The sequence below is a fragment of the Anas platyrhynchos genome, chromosome 7 (genome assembly GCF_047663525.1).
Source record: "Anas platyrhynchos isolate ZD024472 breed Pekin duck chromosome 7, IASCAAS_PekinDuck_T2T, whole genome shotgun sequence".
Lineage (NCBI taxonomy): Eukaryota > Metazoa > Chordata > Aves > Anseriformes > Anatidae > Anas > Anas platyrhynchos.
The window spans coordinates 1,010,310-1,027,005 of NC_092593.1; the positions used below are offsets into that span (position 1 = coordinate 1,010,310).

Consider the following 16,696-nt stretch of genomic DNA (forward strand, 5'->3'; position numbering starts at 1 on the left):
ATGCTCATGGCAGGCTAACTGAACAAATGAGCAGCTGTTTAGCATTCACAAGGGAAATCATTTAGATGTGTGGGTTTTTCCCCCCCATCATTAAAACCTGCAATTTGATTTCAAAAGTTACTGCGAGCCATTGTGTTGATGTCACAGCAACTCAGTCAATCATGATACAATTGACTTTGGGTAATTTGTAAACTGTAATTTCATTTGGTTTAAAAAGCAGTAAATGTTCCCATGCTTTTTTTGTTACCGAAGTGTGGCAGCTAATAGAAGAAGTATTTCTGAAGAAGAAGTGGAGTGACATTCTGCTGTTTCAGTGCGAATTTTTACAAAAATACTGTTTCAGATGGTGGCATATAAAATTATTGCTCTATCAGTAAAGATTTCACCCTTCCTGTTTAAAAATAAATTTTAAAAAATGGGGAAAACTGGATGCTACCGGATTGTTTATTTGCATTTCTGGCTTTTTTTTTTTTCCCTCTTTCATGGCTTTGCAGAATCTAGAATCAAATGTTCGTACCTGATGCTCAGCATGATCACCAAGCTGTTCAGTGCACAGCCCTGTCAGTCTGGCTGCAGCAGAAAGGGACAGTGCTGGCCTGTCACGATGCCTCCAGCTTTCCTTGCGCCAGCAGACAAGACTGTGCAACTATGCAGTGAGCTAGCACAAAAAATTGATCCACTTTTCCCAGAAACGTCCCCACAACATAGATTTTTTTTTTCAATTTCCTGATCCAGCTCGCTGCTCTTGCCTTTAATGCCCACACTGCACTATCTGCACATAGCCATATGCAGAGGGAACGGGGACCTGCCCTTTGGCAGTGATGCGGGATGTTCTGCCCTGGGCATCTCCTTCAGCAAAAGTGAGCTGTGAGGAACACCAGCGTGCTGGACCACAGTATGAACACAGTTGTGGAGTTGATTCAGGTTTAGGAAACGTAACCTTTCCTTGGCAAGACAAAAGACTCCTGTATGGATATACTGACCGGCTCGCAGCCCAGCCGTGGGTGGTTCTGATGGCACTGCGGGGAGCAGCGCGCAGCAGTGGGCAGCAGGGAAGTGCCCGGTGAAGGGACGTGCTCATGTAAGCTTTGCTGCTGGAGCTGGGGGACCGGGCTTCATCACACGTGCACTGGGAACTCAGGGCTGCTTGTGACGGAGCAGCAGCTCAGCTGCAGCCAACAGAAGATGCGGCTGGGGGGGCGAGGAGAAGCTGGGAGGTGTCTGGTAAAGGAAATGATTAGCAGCCTCAGTTCTCTGCATTTTCATGTCCCCAGCTTGTAAGTAATTTCTGTGGAAACTAGCAACCTATTAAAAAAAAGAAAAAAAGAAAAAAGGAAAAACAAAAAAACAACTCTGGAGAGCTGAGTTCTCAATGTCTGCCCAAGGACAGGTGAAGGCCTGCGAAGATACTTTGCAGTTCATGCTGACTGCAGTGATTCTCAAGCTGGTCAAGATAGAACAAGGCTGTATTTGTGGCCTGGAAAAAATGTTGAGAAATTTACCAAACTGTAATCTGCTTTGTCAATCCAGGGATGTAGAATTTCAAGCAAATGTAGAGATCCTCACGAATAAAGGGGTAGCAAAATATACATACACAAAAAGATTTATTTTTGTTTATGGACTCTACTTTTCCCAGGGTTGTAGATAAGAACCTTTCTGAAAAACATGTTTGTTTGTTTGTGTGATATCTGACAACATTATGCATTACTATAAAGCGAGCGTGCGCCAAGTGCTTCCCTGCACATAACTCTTCAAATTTGGCATAGCAGAAATGGCAGAAACTGCACAATGCGTTTCTGATCTTTCTGACAAAATATCCTGCAGTGGCTTCTAAATCACATGTCCCTCTGTCTCTTAGGCTGCAGACAAATCTACTTCTCTGGCCTGAGCTATCCTAGTGTCAGGCAAAAATCTGCTAGGCTAGGTAGAGGTAAGGAGATGCCGTCTGGTGCCAGCGCTAACTTGTAAGGTCCTGTGTCTTCTCCCTCCTCCCCGCAATGGCTCTTAGCCCTGTTTGTGTCCTCACCTTCGGCTTGGCTTGTGAAGCAGACTGTTAAACATGGAGAGGGCTGCTGCTGAACTGCGTGTGAGTATGGCCATAAATGTGTGAATCATCACAGCTGAGAGAGCTGTGGTTTCTGTTAGTGTACGACAATAAAAAGTATCTCTGCCTAAGGAGGAGTGGGACTTAATCAAACACCATATGTTCTTGCTGTACCCTTACACTCGCTGTTTGAACTAAGCCAGTTGGCTTCTACCTGAAGTCATTTAAGAAATGTTTACACAGATTGGTCTGCAGCAGAGCTGTGGGGAGGAAGACTCCAGCAGTGGGTCGGTGAACTTTTCCATATTTCTTTTTTCTTAAGTTAAAAATAGCAGTAACAAAGCTAGCATGAAAATGGAGTAGGTGGAAATTCTTAAACTTAAAATACTCCACAAAAAAGAAAAAAAGGTGAGGACAGCTTAAAATCACCTGTTTTGTTCTGTAAAACAAAGAATTGGACTCCTGTTTCCTTCCTGACAATCTGGGCTTTAGGTAATTAATGAAAGTAAAACCGTCATGACTCTGAAAATGGTGTCTTTCCAACTGTTCCTGTTGCAGCACTGGAGACAAAATCACATCGGTTGTTTATCTGATGATCAGTGGGGCTGTGGATTAATCACAGTACTCCAGATACTTTGGACAGAATTTTTCAGTAATTTTTTTTGTGAGTGAATTGATAATTTCTGCATACTTGGTGCTATTTCAGCTGTCTCCTGCTGAACTTCTGCTATTAGTTGGTACTGATTTATTTTAATATCTGATGTCTTACTAAATGTGATGGTACTTACAGGAGACGCTGTTCTGCTACATTTGGTATATGCTAGCTCTTGTAATTGTGTAGTATCAAGAGCATGTAATACTGATCCACATTTTACAAAACCCTTATTTTGGTGTGTTTAAGTTACACATGCAGCTATGTGCTCTTCTGGATCCAAACTAGAATGACTGTTCTCTTGCAGAGCAGTCTTTAAGAAAAAAATCTATGTGCATGGCACCAAGACTTTTATATGCAAATAAACAAATTTTTCTTTTTTTGCATGATTTGGAATGACCTGTACGGATAACATGACTCTGTTTTGAAATATCTTTCAAATGGTGGGAATTGAAAACTTCAGTGTTTTGATACAGGTTCAATTTGAAGTGCTGTCCCTCGCCCAGCTCTGGCAGCCAACTGTTGGAGTGTGTCTTGCTAAATTACCAAGGCGATTATTTTTTATATTTTTTTTTAATCACAAAGTTAAGTGTTCTAGTTGCATAAAAGGACAAAAGGTTTGTTTTCTTCGTTTTAGCACTCAGAAGGCAGGTTAAACTTTGGACAAGGAGCATCACTTTGTTAGTGCTCTTAGGGAAAGAAATCCTAAGCAGGAAGGTTACTTTTTCTTTGAAGTTCTGTGTGCTGTTTCACATCTTTGTTCATATGACTCAAATGTTTTCTGGCTAAAGACAAAAATAAGACTGTATCAGTTCCATGTGGGTGGCTGAAATGCTTGTTTCCAAAACTGATGGGTCTTAAGAGATAATAAAACTGCAATATTTTGTTTCACTAATTTCTGTCTCTTTATAGTGCTTCAAATGCTGCTTTGACTTTATTTTTCATTAATAGAAAAAAGGTGTCAGGCAGTGCCAAGACACTGTGTGGTAGTGCTGGGAACGATGATGACAGTTTTCTATTGCAGTGTCTCTACTTCTGTTGTGCTAAATGAGTAATGCAGATTTACATGTTGCATGTGAAGAATGGCAGAGCTGTGGAGTGGTGAGCTGTTCGCATTGCAAACACCCTGCTTTGCAGCGCGGGTAGTGAATGAGCAGACTTGCCTTGTGAGTCAGGTCAGTTCTACTCTACCTGTACTGTGCTCTTGTGCCCTGAATAATGGAGAGCAGCGCAGGCTCCTATTAGGGACAGATAAACTCGCATCTTCCAATAAATCTTTAAATGCATCAAAGCATATGGTTTAATTTTTAACACTTCTAAATAATCCACTTTCAATTAAGCTTTGAAATGGACAGGTGTGCTGTCTGCAGCTGGCTGACTTGGTGCACTTGGTCTGTACGTGTTAAACAACAAAACAACACTGCAAAATGCCACCTGGCGTGCTTGGTTGCAAGCTGCCCGGCAGGCACACATGACTTCATTTCCTACCCTTCCTATGTCCCTTGTCAACTTTTAAAAATTTGACTTCCTCTTACAGGATTGTTGTTGTCTCCTTCCCTCCCCCCTGGTCCCATGAAGTGTTCCTTAAGTTTATTTTATCTCGGATTTATTACTTAAAATAGTCCAAGAAATAAAAGGGAAATAGTGTGGATATTCAAAAAGCTGGCCAGCTAAGTTTTTGTTTGTTTGTTTGTTTGTTTGTCTGTCTTACAGTGTCACAGAGCATTCCAACAGGCTGCTTGCTTTAAATGTTGGTCAAATTGATCTTTCTGTTCTGCACTGTTTTACTTAATGAGGAGGCAATGAGATTGTATGATAGACAACTATTAGAACTGCACGTTCCCAGAAGAGACGCGCTCCTCTCTGTCACTTTCATACAGATCCACAATTCTTTCCTTAGGGAATGAGGATTTGAATGATAGTCAAACTCCGGGACTTCTCTAGTGGCTGTTTTGACGCTGAATAAGAGTATTATCCTGTGTGCTTTTTTCCTGGGGAAGTGATCAACTGCTGCAAAATCTTTAAGATTAAAACGTTGTGAATGGGTGCCGTTTTCAGGTAGGTAGCTCAACTAGCAGAAGAGAAGGGGTCTGATTTAAGGATGAAGATGATTATTTTTGGTTTTTACTCCATCCTGTACAATAAGAGTGGTTCTCTGCCTCTTTTCCCTAACACTAATTGGGATCAGAGAGTTCAAATGCCTGCATGCTACCATTCCTCACCTTTGAATGGAAACATGCAGAAGCCCAGCAATGTGGGGGTGTTTTTTCTGGATTTTAAGAGATCACCAGACATTTGAAAGAGAGAGCACTGAAATCAAGGGACTTGTGTTTGTTTTTTTCCTGAATTTGTAAGGAAACATCTGTCCTAGCCCATAACTGCAGTTCCCATCGACTCCCGAAGTTTTAAATGAAGTCAGCGTTTTGTTTCTGGGTCTTATTTTTAACTGTGTATGCTGACTGGGAATGGACTTGAAATACTAACACCTGTTGTTGCAAAGTGCAGCAGCCTTCATTCACACAAAATGTGTACCTATTAAAATGTTACTGATTATGCCGTTAAATTGTGTTTTGTGTCAAGTTGATACAGCTTCCTCTTGTTGGCTGTTACGGTTAATAACATGACTGATTTAAAACCTGCTTACAATGTTTTGTTCTAAGTAGCATGTGCAGATCAGGAAATGCCAGCCCCACGGTAATTTTGCTTTTCTGTTGATTAGCAGTACATTAGCTGATAAGAAAACTTGACATTCATGGTCTGAACCTGCAAAGACTTCTGTGTGTAAATGGCATGTTGAATCGAGGTGGTGAAATCTCAGCTTCTTTAAAGTTAATGGTTAAATTCTCTGGGAGTATTCACGCTTGTGGAGTTGGGACCTTAGCTGTGTATGAATCATCACGAATAGCAGCATGTGCAGGCTTTGCTTGCTCCAGAAGTGCTGACTAACATTTGTGGAGTTTAATTTCTATTTAAATGAAAGAGAGCAGGATCTTGTCTTAATGCTTGCTATTCCCATATTTAAAAATATGCTTAAGTCATGTACTTTAGGTACAAGCGAGTATTTGCATTACGATAAGAATGTGCTTAAGTGCTCAGTTGAATTGGAGGCATAATCCCTCTCTTAGAGGACATATTCATATTCTCTTAGAGAGTTCTGAATTGTAGTGAAATACTAAATTATCAACCAGAACAGAAATGGAGCATTGGTAAACCCTGTGCTTCATACTGTTACTAAAAGGTTTAGTCATGGCTGGTTGTAGACATGGCTGATTTAGCAGGCTTGGGGAACAGTTTTCTGTGTACCGATGGCTTCTTTTCAATGTCTCTTTCATCTTTTGTACTTTTTGTTTCTAAGATGCATCAAGGCTTCCAGCCTAGAGGCTGTATTGAAGTTAGAACAAAGCCTGGAAGCAGGGCATCTGAATTCAAGCTTAGATGAACTTTTATAGCATTGAAGAGGTTTTTAGATGTATATGCATTAAAACAGAAATAAGTGTAACTCGCACTGCTTTTATCATTTTCCTTGGTATATTTTCTAGTTACTGAAGATTAAATACAGGTTTAAACAGATCCTACCCTTTCGGAAATAATTTTAGTATATTCATTTGCAGTGTTTTAGTGGTCATAACATTGAATTTGTGATATCAGAAAGTAATTCCTGCTGAAAGTCTGAGATCAAATACAACTGTATGACATCATTACAGAAGAGAGGAACGGATAAGTTGCAAGGGAATGAGCTCTTATTTAATCAAACAGTAAAATTACAGAAAAATCATCAGCATTATGATTTTTTTGGTTGGTTGTTGTGTTGTTTGTTTTTGGTTTTTTTTTTGCATAACTTCTGTTCCCTCAGACATACTGTCCTTGTTTCTAACCAAAGGAATGGAAGCCAATGCGAATATGTGAAGTTTTGTTAAACAGAAACATCTCAGTAGAGAGAAGAGATGTTGGCAATCAGTCTAAGGGATAAATAAAAGCAGAGGGGTAGCTGTGCTGCTGCTAGGGTTACTGGTGTCCACGGTTAGTTTTCAAAAAGGACGTAGTTCCTTTTGTTAGGAGAAGCTTGTCATCCGTGAGACGCTTTGAGAACATAATCTGACCTGGCTGGTGCTCGTGGCTCCTGACCAGCCCTTTCACTCGCACCTCGACAGGGCACCAGCTCCACGTCCGCCTAGGGCACCTCTCTGCTGTGCAGGTGGCAGAGCACTGGCACGGCTGCGCAGGGGGATGTGTAATCTCCCTTTTGGAGATCCCCACAAGCCTCCTGGGTGTGCTCCCAAGCGCCCTGCTCTGGGTGCCCCTGCTTGTGCCAGGCTGGGCCGGGTGTGCCCAGGGGTCCCTGCTGACCTCAGCCGTCGGGGATCCAGGCAGTGCTCGGGCACCTCTCAGCTGCCCTGCTTTCAGCCCGTCCTTGCGTGATCTCAAAAACAAATCTGCACTTGAACTTCATTGCCTCTAAGGTACTTGGAGACAAGCTTGCCCTTGACTGTAGGCTTTGGAGCACGCTGCAGATGACAGCCCAAGGAGAGGAAGGCATCGGCTTGTGCCAACTGCTAGCTTGGGGTCGAGCTCGCACCCCTCAGGCAGGAGTGCGGCACCCTGGGCTGGCCAGCGCCGCGGGCTGCAGTGATGTGGTTGCTAAACAGAGCCGCACAGGCACCCGGGCATCTTCGCAGCAGGACACTGTTAGGTGACACGTGCTTTCTGTGAAAGAATTCACCATTTTGTAGGTACCCCTCAGGATGGGTTTGCTAGCACAGCGTGCCCTGCCTGTTTGGTCAAAGCCTATGGGCACTGCGAACAAAGTCAGTGCCTCCTAGAGCTGCTGCCCCGGGGTACTGCTGCAGTTCTGCTTCTGTTTCATCACTGATCCAGGGCAGAGCTGAGAAAGGCAACCCAGATGGACTGTTTATTTATTTATTTATTGAAATTGGAGTGATTGGATGAAGTGTTTTCCATTAAATACTCACAGTATATCTCATTTCAGTTTAGGGTGTTCGGTGTGAGCAGTAGGCAGCGCTCCACAACATTCAGAGAAAACATTAAGGAGTAATGTGTATGGATATGTGGGAGTCCTTATGGCTCAGCGCTTAGGAGACTCTAGAAAAGCTATTAGAAACCTAAGTTTCCTTCCTCCTTTCTGCCTTTTTATCCCTCACCGCTGGGATGCAGTGTTTAAAGCAAGGGAAGCTTCTTTTCTCGTTCGTGAATGGTACCCAAATTTCCTTGTAGCTCTATTCTGAACAACAGCTAATTTTAAATGGCAAGGTGTCAACCTTTTTAAATCTTTTCTTAATTTTTCTGGTCACAGATAGTTAAAAGATTAACCAAGTTCCTGGATAGTGTTCTTGATACAAGCTGCGTTTGATGGATGTTAATAAACCGTTTGCTGAAAAAGCCCACAGAAACAAACCTATTCCCAAAATGAAAGTGCGCTCTGACTATTAAAGCAAGAAAGCTTGCTGCCAAGTGAAGTTACTCATGTTCAAAGGAGTACAAATTATTGAGTTAAATACTTTAGAAAAGAAGCGTGTGAATTAGTTATTCTGTCGTAATCTGTGAAGGGGAAAATATTTTTAGGGCACTGAATTCTTACTGAAATTGAGACTTTTACTCTTTAAGTTCTTTAGATTGCCTCTTTTTCGTATACCTGTTTTTCAGACAAAATATAAGGAATACTTTACTCATTAGCTCTAACTCATTATCTCTGTTAAGCAGCTGCAAACCTAAAATTAATCACTTTCACCATGAAATGTGAAGTATAGGTAATCTGTAATGTTTACTCAGTGCAAAAGTTGAACTGAAACTTATAGGAGGCTTGCAGGTAGATGTGGAGCAAGCACCCTGAGAATTAACCCACAGATATGTAATACATTTGTTATCTTTAAAAATGCAAATAATTCAGTGTTGGTAAAGCTGTTATGATGAAAATATACCAAGCCTTACTCTGAAATTATTTGTGTTCCCTTTTAAACACAGACTCCAACTAGACAAAATACAAACAGATCGCAGAATTTCATGAAGACATTCTCATAGAGGAAGCTACTATTTTAATGTTAAAAATAAATTAAAAAAAAATCTGATTGTCACCTGAAGAGCAAAGGAAGAAGTGTGCTTAACAGCACTTTTGGATGTACTAAAACACAAAATCCAGTAGCATTGTTAAAAAGCAAAATGTCCCCTTGAATACGTGCATTGCTTTTGTGAACTAGAGTGGAAATGCAGGGGAAGTAGAAAACATTTCTGCTATGTTTGATTGTCCATGGCTTATGCTTGTAAGAATGAAAAATGGAAGTAGATTTTGTTCTCTGAAATTGCTGAATCACAGTTCTTTTCACTCGGCTGTGGCGATGGAGATAGCAGGGATTTCCTCGGACTACTGATGCGACACGACACGACACCGCATGCTGCAAGAATGCTGCCTGACAGCAGCTTGCCTGTATCGATAGCAAGTAGCTCCCCTGTGATACTGATGATTGCAGACAGTAAAACTGCTGACGGAGGCTTAAATGTTCTTTATAAGGACTAACCTAGTGAAAAGAGCCAAGTCAGGGAATCCCTTGGGGTCGGTTGTTTATTTGGTACGGTTGTACTTGTATGTAGCACTGAGTTCCCTCTCTAACTTAAGCATTGAGAAATTGGGTGCCAAGGACTGCAAGAGCTAGCAGGCAAAGAAAAGCTGTCTTGCTTTGTTACAGATCTTTCATTTTGATGTTGTAAGGAACTTTGATGTCTCAGTCTGTAGTTAAAACTATCCCATGCTGTGTTTCCCTTTGTAGATACATTTTGCTGCTTTCAATTTGAGGGATTCTGGCAACTTGGTCAAAGCTGCTGCTGTGACTGGGCTGTTACAAATCTAAAAAGTCAGAATGTTCCACAAAGCACATGCAGACAGTCTGTTTCAGGTCTAATGCAGATTTATTTCTGTTTGCGGAATCTCTGAATATGGTATCCTTGCTGATATCTCTGCTTAAGGAAGTCAACACTACAGTGTAAATATTAGCCACAGCATGCCAAATCTCTGGAGAGAACTTGCTGTTCTTTTAAACATTGCCGTTGTTTTGAACAGCTTGCCATTGTTTTAAAATCATGCTGCTGATCTCTGGAGGTCAAATGGCTCTGCCCGACAATGGTCACACTCTTACAGAATCCTTGTGTTGGTACTCACTCTTGTTTTCTTGGTTTTATGCAAACATAGTGTCTATCTGATGGTATTAGAGGAGGCATGGGGCAGTTATTCCTCGCTGTTATGTATGCCAGTATCAATAGATGTAGGATTAGAGTAATATCAAGGCAGTGTTGAATATTAGTATCCTCATGAATGAGGCTAGGAATTGTGATGACTTATGATCTTGCTGAGAGAGAAGCGTATGAAAGTCTGTTTTAGACTGGTCAATCAAAGCAGGAGTACCAGGTTTAAAATAAAGAATTTCAGTATATCTTGATGCTTTGCCTTTTTTCTAAAGTCAGGTATGTGGTTAATTTCTTCTTCAAAGGAACAATAAAATTAAGCAAAGAATTTTTTTTTTTTTTTTTTTGTGATTGATACTGAAAGCCTTAAAAAGATGAGTAAAAAAAATTTCAAGTTTTCTTATACCTCTTGTAACTATTGAGCTCTTATTATTGTTTTAGGTTTTCCTGTTCAGCTTTAGCAGCCATAAATTCAGTGGAAGGTTGTGTGTCACATAACTGCTGGAGTTTACAGAAAATGCTGAGTATTACAGAATTTCACAATAAGTTATGCCAGTTTACAGGGTTTCACTTTTTTTTTTTTTTTTTTTTAATTAGAGCCCCCTGTTCCCTCTTAACAATTACGGAACTTCATGATGCTGATGTCTACTTGCTCCTCCTCCCAGAAAGAAAATATTGGAGGCTGGAAATCTAAGGAATTATGTTTAATTCAGTACTTCCAGTGTCATAATACACAGATTTCTAAACAACCTCAACAAAATGCTTTTTTTAATTGATCTGCCTATAGCTTAAAGATTTATGTGTTAGTGGTTGAGCATTTCTTGTTCCAGTTGTATTTCTTCCAAGAAATAAAGATGAGGCTGTGCATAGTTGCTCTTTCTAAGGAGCAGCAGAACAATATATTTGTTTGGAGGGTAAGGAAGCACCGTGTAAACTGTCTTTGTCAATCTCGAAACCAGAAGGTGCAACTCCCGTATGTTACTGGGTTCTTCATATCTTTACCTGGAGGATTTACTGATAGCGCAAATGTGATTTTTAAAAAATCAATTCCAACGTATGTACATATGCAGAAGTATATATGCAGATAGAGAATTATATGTAGATAAGTTGGTGTAGAGATAAAATATTATCATGACAAATAGGCTAACAGGGTTGCTTCTGCTATGGAGAACTATGTCATTTGTCTGGATGAATTTGGCAGTGTTACATTGTTACAAGTTAAAACCAAATAATTGCTTTAAGGAGGGAAAATCAGATCAACAAAACACGTGTGTCAACTCATTTTATTTGCTTTCTTTTTTCATCGAGGAGTGTGTATACTTTGGGGTAGGACTGTAGATTTATTTGCAGTTGGCTACTGGATTGTAAAGGACACATTAATCTTTCAAAAGGGAAGCAAACTCCCAAATGTATTTTCATATTTGCTTACTTTTAACTGTCTTTAATTCCAGCCTCTGTGGTCAGATGACTCTAGCTTCTGACCAGCTGATACCATCACTTTCTTTCAGAACAAATTTAAAGAGGTTCCATTGTTGTTGATGAATGGTCACACGTGGGTGAAGACAGGTGGCATTTAGACTGAGAATTTTGGCTTAGTGCAAGGGATAGTGTTCAATAACATTGAAGAATTTGAATCAAGAAGCATTGCGAAATGTCACACTTCATCAGTGAGTTCATTATTTTCTTGGTGTGGTCATTGAATATTTAGTTTACAGAACCTGGTGGTCATGATTTCTCTTTGCTTTTTAACTTGCGTTGTTAACTAAACATGTACAGATCAAATATCAAACACTGGCTTTGAGCCACTGGAATGGCAGTGTTTCAGCTACGCTTCACCATTTGCCTGCAGTAATAACAGAACTTCATTCAATGAAACTTGTCCATCTAGATCAGATTTCGACACTTTAGCTGTTTTTGATGATCCTGCAATGCAGAATGCTGTCGGGAGGAACTACAGCTCATGGGAACATGCGGAACTACCTTTGGTTGCAGTCTTACAGTTTGGCTTGACTGAAACCAATTGCTGTTTGTCAGTCGTTCTCTTTCAGTTGCTTCTGCTGCTCTTCTTCCCCTTTTTCTTGATGCACTGGGCCATCCTTGGGATTTGTATGGATAAGCAGGTTCAACTCATTAGAACAGCAGAAAAATAACTCCACAAAACACAGATGAACAGAGTTTGCAGGTCAGCTATTTATCGTGCTGCTACCTGCTGTGGGACTGGACAAATGCCTCAGCTGTGCCTAAGCAGGTGGAGTCCTGTGTCTAGGAAACGTGGGAAAGGTCGGGCTGGGAATGAGACAGGGTCTGCGGGGGGACCGGTCAAACGTGACTCCCCCTCTGGAGTTCCTCAGCTGTTGGCGCAGTTCTGCTGAAACGCCTTGTGGCCACCTACTGCATGCATGTATTCTTTGTATGTGAGACCTGTGATGGTGCCCACGTGTGTCTAAGTGGAAATATGTTCTTCAGACATTAATGTTGTTTTGTTTTTTAACTTCATGGTAGATCTTGCTCCATCTCAAATGTCAGGTTTATCCCAAGATGCTGTGGATACACGTTTCCCGCTGCCTGTCATGGCTGCTCATGAGGAATTAAGCCCCTGTTGAAACAGCTGGCTTGGGTTGCCAGCTGCTGATGGAGAGACTTCTTTTAAAGGGAGTATAGAGGGATCCACATATAAACCAAAGTATGTAACTATAAGAAAAGAGATCTCTTCAGCCTTAACTTCTAAAAATCAAAGAGCAGCTAAAAAAACTTATATTTGGGTGAATATGGTAGTTACGTTTAGAATAGTACAAGGGAAATTGACCTCCGATTTGACAGCATTGCAGATTCATCAAAGAAATAATACTTTGTTTTCCTTTTATCAGCTTCTAAAGAATGTAAGAGATTTTTTTTTAGTACAAAAAAATGAAATCTTCCTTAAAATGAAAGACGAACTTACAGAATTTCTGTCTAATCACTTTTTCAGCAAGGTATTTTCTCTCCTCAGCAAAACTATGCATACTCATTGTATATGTATGTTTAGATTGCATTCACAGTATTGATATTCTCAAAATTATTCTCAAAATATCTGTTTGCTTCTCAACAGATATCAACAAAATAAGAAATGTGTGAACCAGACCATGGAACGTTGTTAACACCTCAAAGGATTAGTGATGTAGGTATGTATGCTATCATGTTCAAATGTAAGTATTTCGGATTGCTAGAATAAAACTATTTCTGAAATATTCTGTGCAAATAATTGTTGCATATGGAAGCTACAGTAGTATTTTGATGTTTAACATGAAAAATCTTTCCATAATTAGACATTAACTTTAGGGTCATTTTGTCAAGCTTTCTGCAGGTATGTGGCAAATGAGAATCCTTAGGAGAGACTTGAAGGAGGATCATGAGATAGCTTTGCAGGACTTACCTTAGCATTTTATATGGGATCCTTCTGCAAAACCATTTATTAGACATATTGCTTCCAGCCACTACATGCTTACTAGTGAATAGAAAAAAACACAAACCTAATATCTAATGGCAAGTTTCACCGTTAAAGGTACCTAAAAAGAGATGGAAAGAAAAGCCTTGTTCTTTATCCCCATAAGCATCCTAGCTCACATGGGAAATTACTGGGAATCTGTATGCTTGCAGTGCTTGGGCAAATGTTCAAGTATTTTTGTAGACCAATATAATTGTATCTTAGGCTTTAGCCAATTTTTGTTACATAATATTGTGAAAAGATATTTTGTAATCATATCTACCTAAGCTTATTTTTTATTAATATGGATTTATGTGTATGTGTACACCCAAAATCATATACATACAAGATATATAGCATTTATTTATATCTTTAAAATAAAAGACACAGCAAACACATTACCTGTAATATAAATGTAAAGTTTGCATCTGGTATGCTAGGAGCCTAATTTTTGAATTAATCTTGCATGAAGAGACCTTGATGACTTCTACCAGCTTATGTTTGTTTCAAACTCTTATTCAGCAACTCCAATTTTTGTTATAGAAACAGTTAATGTTTTTATTATACTGTTTCTAAATTCTATGCATAATGCTTTCATTTTATGGCTCATACTTAAAGTATTTCTTGAATTTGACATGACTGTAAATGTTTGTGATAACTAGAAAATCTGGTGACTTCTATGAAAAATGGTCTATGCATCCAGAAGGGTAAACCCATTGACTACAAACATCTATATGAACTTGCTGCAATAGAAAAAATAGCATCAGCAAAAATTCAATTAAAGGTATGTGGTTTTTATTTCTAATATCAATTATTTTTTTAAAGTACAATGATGACATTTTTTCACTGCCCTCAAAGAATCCGACAATGAACAGGAATAACAAATTGTTTTAACAGTATTCACGATGGGCAAAAGATGCAAGTTTGTAACACTGTTACTATGACATGGAAACTTCAATGTTGAATTATGGAATTTCTTGGAATCAGGGATGCAAAATACATGGAATCTGCTTCCCAAAAAGACAGGAGATGTTTATATTTGAGTGCTTAGAGGAAATTCATCCAGACTCATTAGATAATCAACTCAAAATAGTGGGGATAATGAAGAAGTTATGGGAATGAAGGAGGATTGCTCTGGAAAAAAATTAAACCAAAAATATAGACATGAAGTGAAGATTTCCAGAAGTCAAGCTGAGGTAGCGCTTGAGAAAAAAATAAAGAGTTTTATAGCCACATAATGTAAATTCAGAGCTGGACAGAAAGGTGTAAATAGCTGCAGTATGTCTCAAATAGTAAATAAGAGCTAGTCTATTTAATACTAATGAAGTTCAATGAAAGCTTTACCTCTGCTTTTGTTAGGAATGATGTTTTATGATGTGTTGACAAAGCAGGGTGACAAGCAGAACTGAAGACAAAATTATGTGCTGTCAAACTGGAGAGAAGACTAAGTACCAAATCCAGTATCCAGACTAAGCACCAAAGACTAAGCACTCATCATGTAATTTCACATGCTAATTTTTTTTTATAAGTCTGATCTCAGAGACATTTAATAAATCCATGCAACAGTGGGTGATACTGTACAAGTTGAAAATAGCAAGGTGGTTTGGTATATAAGAATGGGGATACAGGGAAGGAAGCATTTTTGACAGTGGTAGACCCAAAGTCTTCAGTTATGTACAAGTTAATTAGAAGAAAATGTGAAGAAAATAATTTGTAAAACTGAGTAAGTAAATTAAAAATGCGGCCAGTCTTTAAATAGGGAGGAGGACAGGATGAGCACTGGTAGTTCTCCAGACAGCCTCATTACAATCTTTACATTAGGCATATACCAAACAGGTTATGACGGAGTTCCAGCTTTGTAGAAGAAGGACAAAATATTAGAGAAAATGTGAAGACTAAATTAGAAAGGTTAAGATATAGCTAACTCTTGAATACTGCACATGACCTTCATTATTATAGTACCTAAAAAAAAAATAAAGACAACAAAAACAAACAAAAAACTTGAATAATACAGGAAGTAATACCCTCATAAGGAAACCTAAAGGAATTAGTATATCTTCAAGTATTTTGAGTGAAAGCATTGATCAATCTTGCTTACATTCATATACATCTATGTAACAGGTAGATGAAATTTGACAACTTGATACTAGAACTGTCAGCAGATAAACCACTCACACGTGAATCAGTTGCAATTTCTTGAGCTTTAAACTACCTTTGGGGAAGTGAATGCAAGAAGGCAGACTGCTGTTCTGTATGTGCATATTTCTTGTTTGTTGTGCTCCCTGTTAAAAAAATAAAAAATAAAAAATAAAATAAAATTATAGCGAGTACATTCATATAGGGAGAATATATTCATATATTCTTACTACTTTTTCTTCAAAATTTTCCCCATTCTTATTTTAATACCACACTAAAATCAGCAATGTATGCCATAGCTTTGAAAAGAGGCTTTATAAAAGTGACATTCTATTCTTCCAAAGTTTATAGATTTTATACTGACACAATGATATTGTGACAAAGTACGTTTTCAAGCAAGATTTTTACTTTAATCGGATAGGATGTTAGTGCGGTGATCAAGGTGCCGCTTCTTTGGGTCACCTTTCAAAGCAGAATTGTTGTACGAGACCCGCTCACTCTGTCATGTGCGCTCCCGGTTGCCTGGGACTGCTTTTATCGGGGTGGTAGTTTAGCTGGGCCCTTGATGCAGCCAGCGGGGTTGGCTTTGGGCTGGTTTATTACCTTAGGTTCAGTGCACAAACACAGCTCGTTGGCCTCAGAAGCGCATGTTGGACAAACAGTTTAGCTTTCATGTGCCATGACAACGAAACTGTGGGGTCCCGCTGGGCCTGGGTGCGGTGTGGAGCCGTTCAGGTGTCTTTGTGGTACCCGTCTGGAGTGGGGCTGAGCTCAGCAGCTGCGGCCTGCGGCTGGCCCCCGCTGCGTGGCTGCGCTGCGCTTCCAGGAGCTTGCCCAGCTGCTGCAGGCAGGCCAGGCATTGTGAGCTGAGATCTCGTGGCTGCGGGGCGGTCGTACAGCGTCTTTGGCAAGTGTCAGACCTCCATGCGTAGAACCGGTCCGAAACAGCAGCTAGAAGGTCCTGTTAACTTGAGGGAGCTGTTTAGAGATTTGTGCTTGAGTGTCTTTCTATCTCGCCAGTGTGTCCTCTATGAATATGTATTACCTGGCTTGTCAGTGTCACTTATGTAAAAGATCGGAGAGTTGACGGATTCTTTTATTATTTTTTTTTAATTTTGTGCCATTCTGAGGGAGGGCTTCTGATTGCTTCCATTACCTACAATTCAACAGGGGAAACATGGGACATTTTTGTGAACAAGCTCACTAAACA

The 16,696-nt window shown here is 39.8% G+C and overlaps 1 protein-coding gene across 4 annotated transcripts in view; it reads left to right on the top strand.

The window, feature by feature from the left end:
• CCDC148 (coiled-coil domain containing 148) overlaps positions 1 to 16,696 on the top strand; it is a 63,101-nt gene that overhangs the window by 2,508 nt on the left and 43,897 nt on the right. For 2 of the 4 annotated variants that reach the window (XM_027458217.3, XM_027458218.3), the window contains 2 exons: positions 12,976 to 13,048; positions 14,013 to 14,134. In XM_027458217.3, the coding sequence (XP_027314018.3) occupies positions 12,994 to 13,048; positions 14,013 to 14,134 (177 nt within the window). In that variant the 5' untranslated portion in view covers positions 12,976 to 12,993. Of the gene's footprint in view, positions 1 to 4,562; positions 4,755 to 12,975; positions 13,049 to 14,012; positions 14,135 to 16,696 lie in introns of those variants that run through there. The other 2 variants (XM_021277557.4, XM_038181762.2) reach the window with 2 other exon arrangements.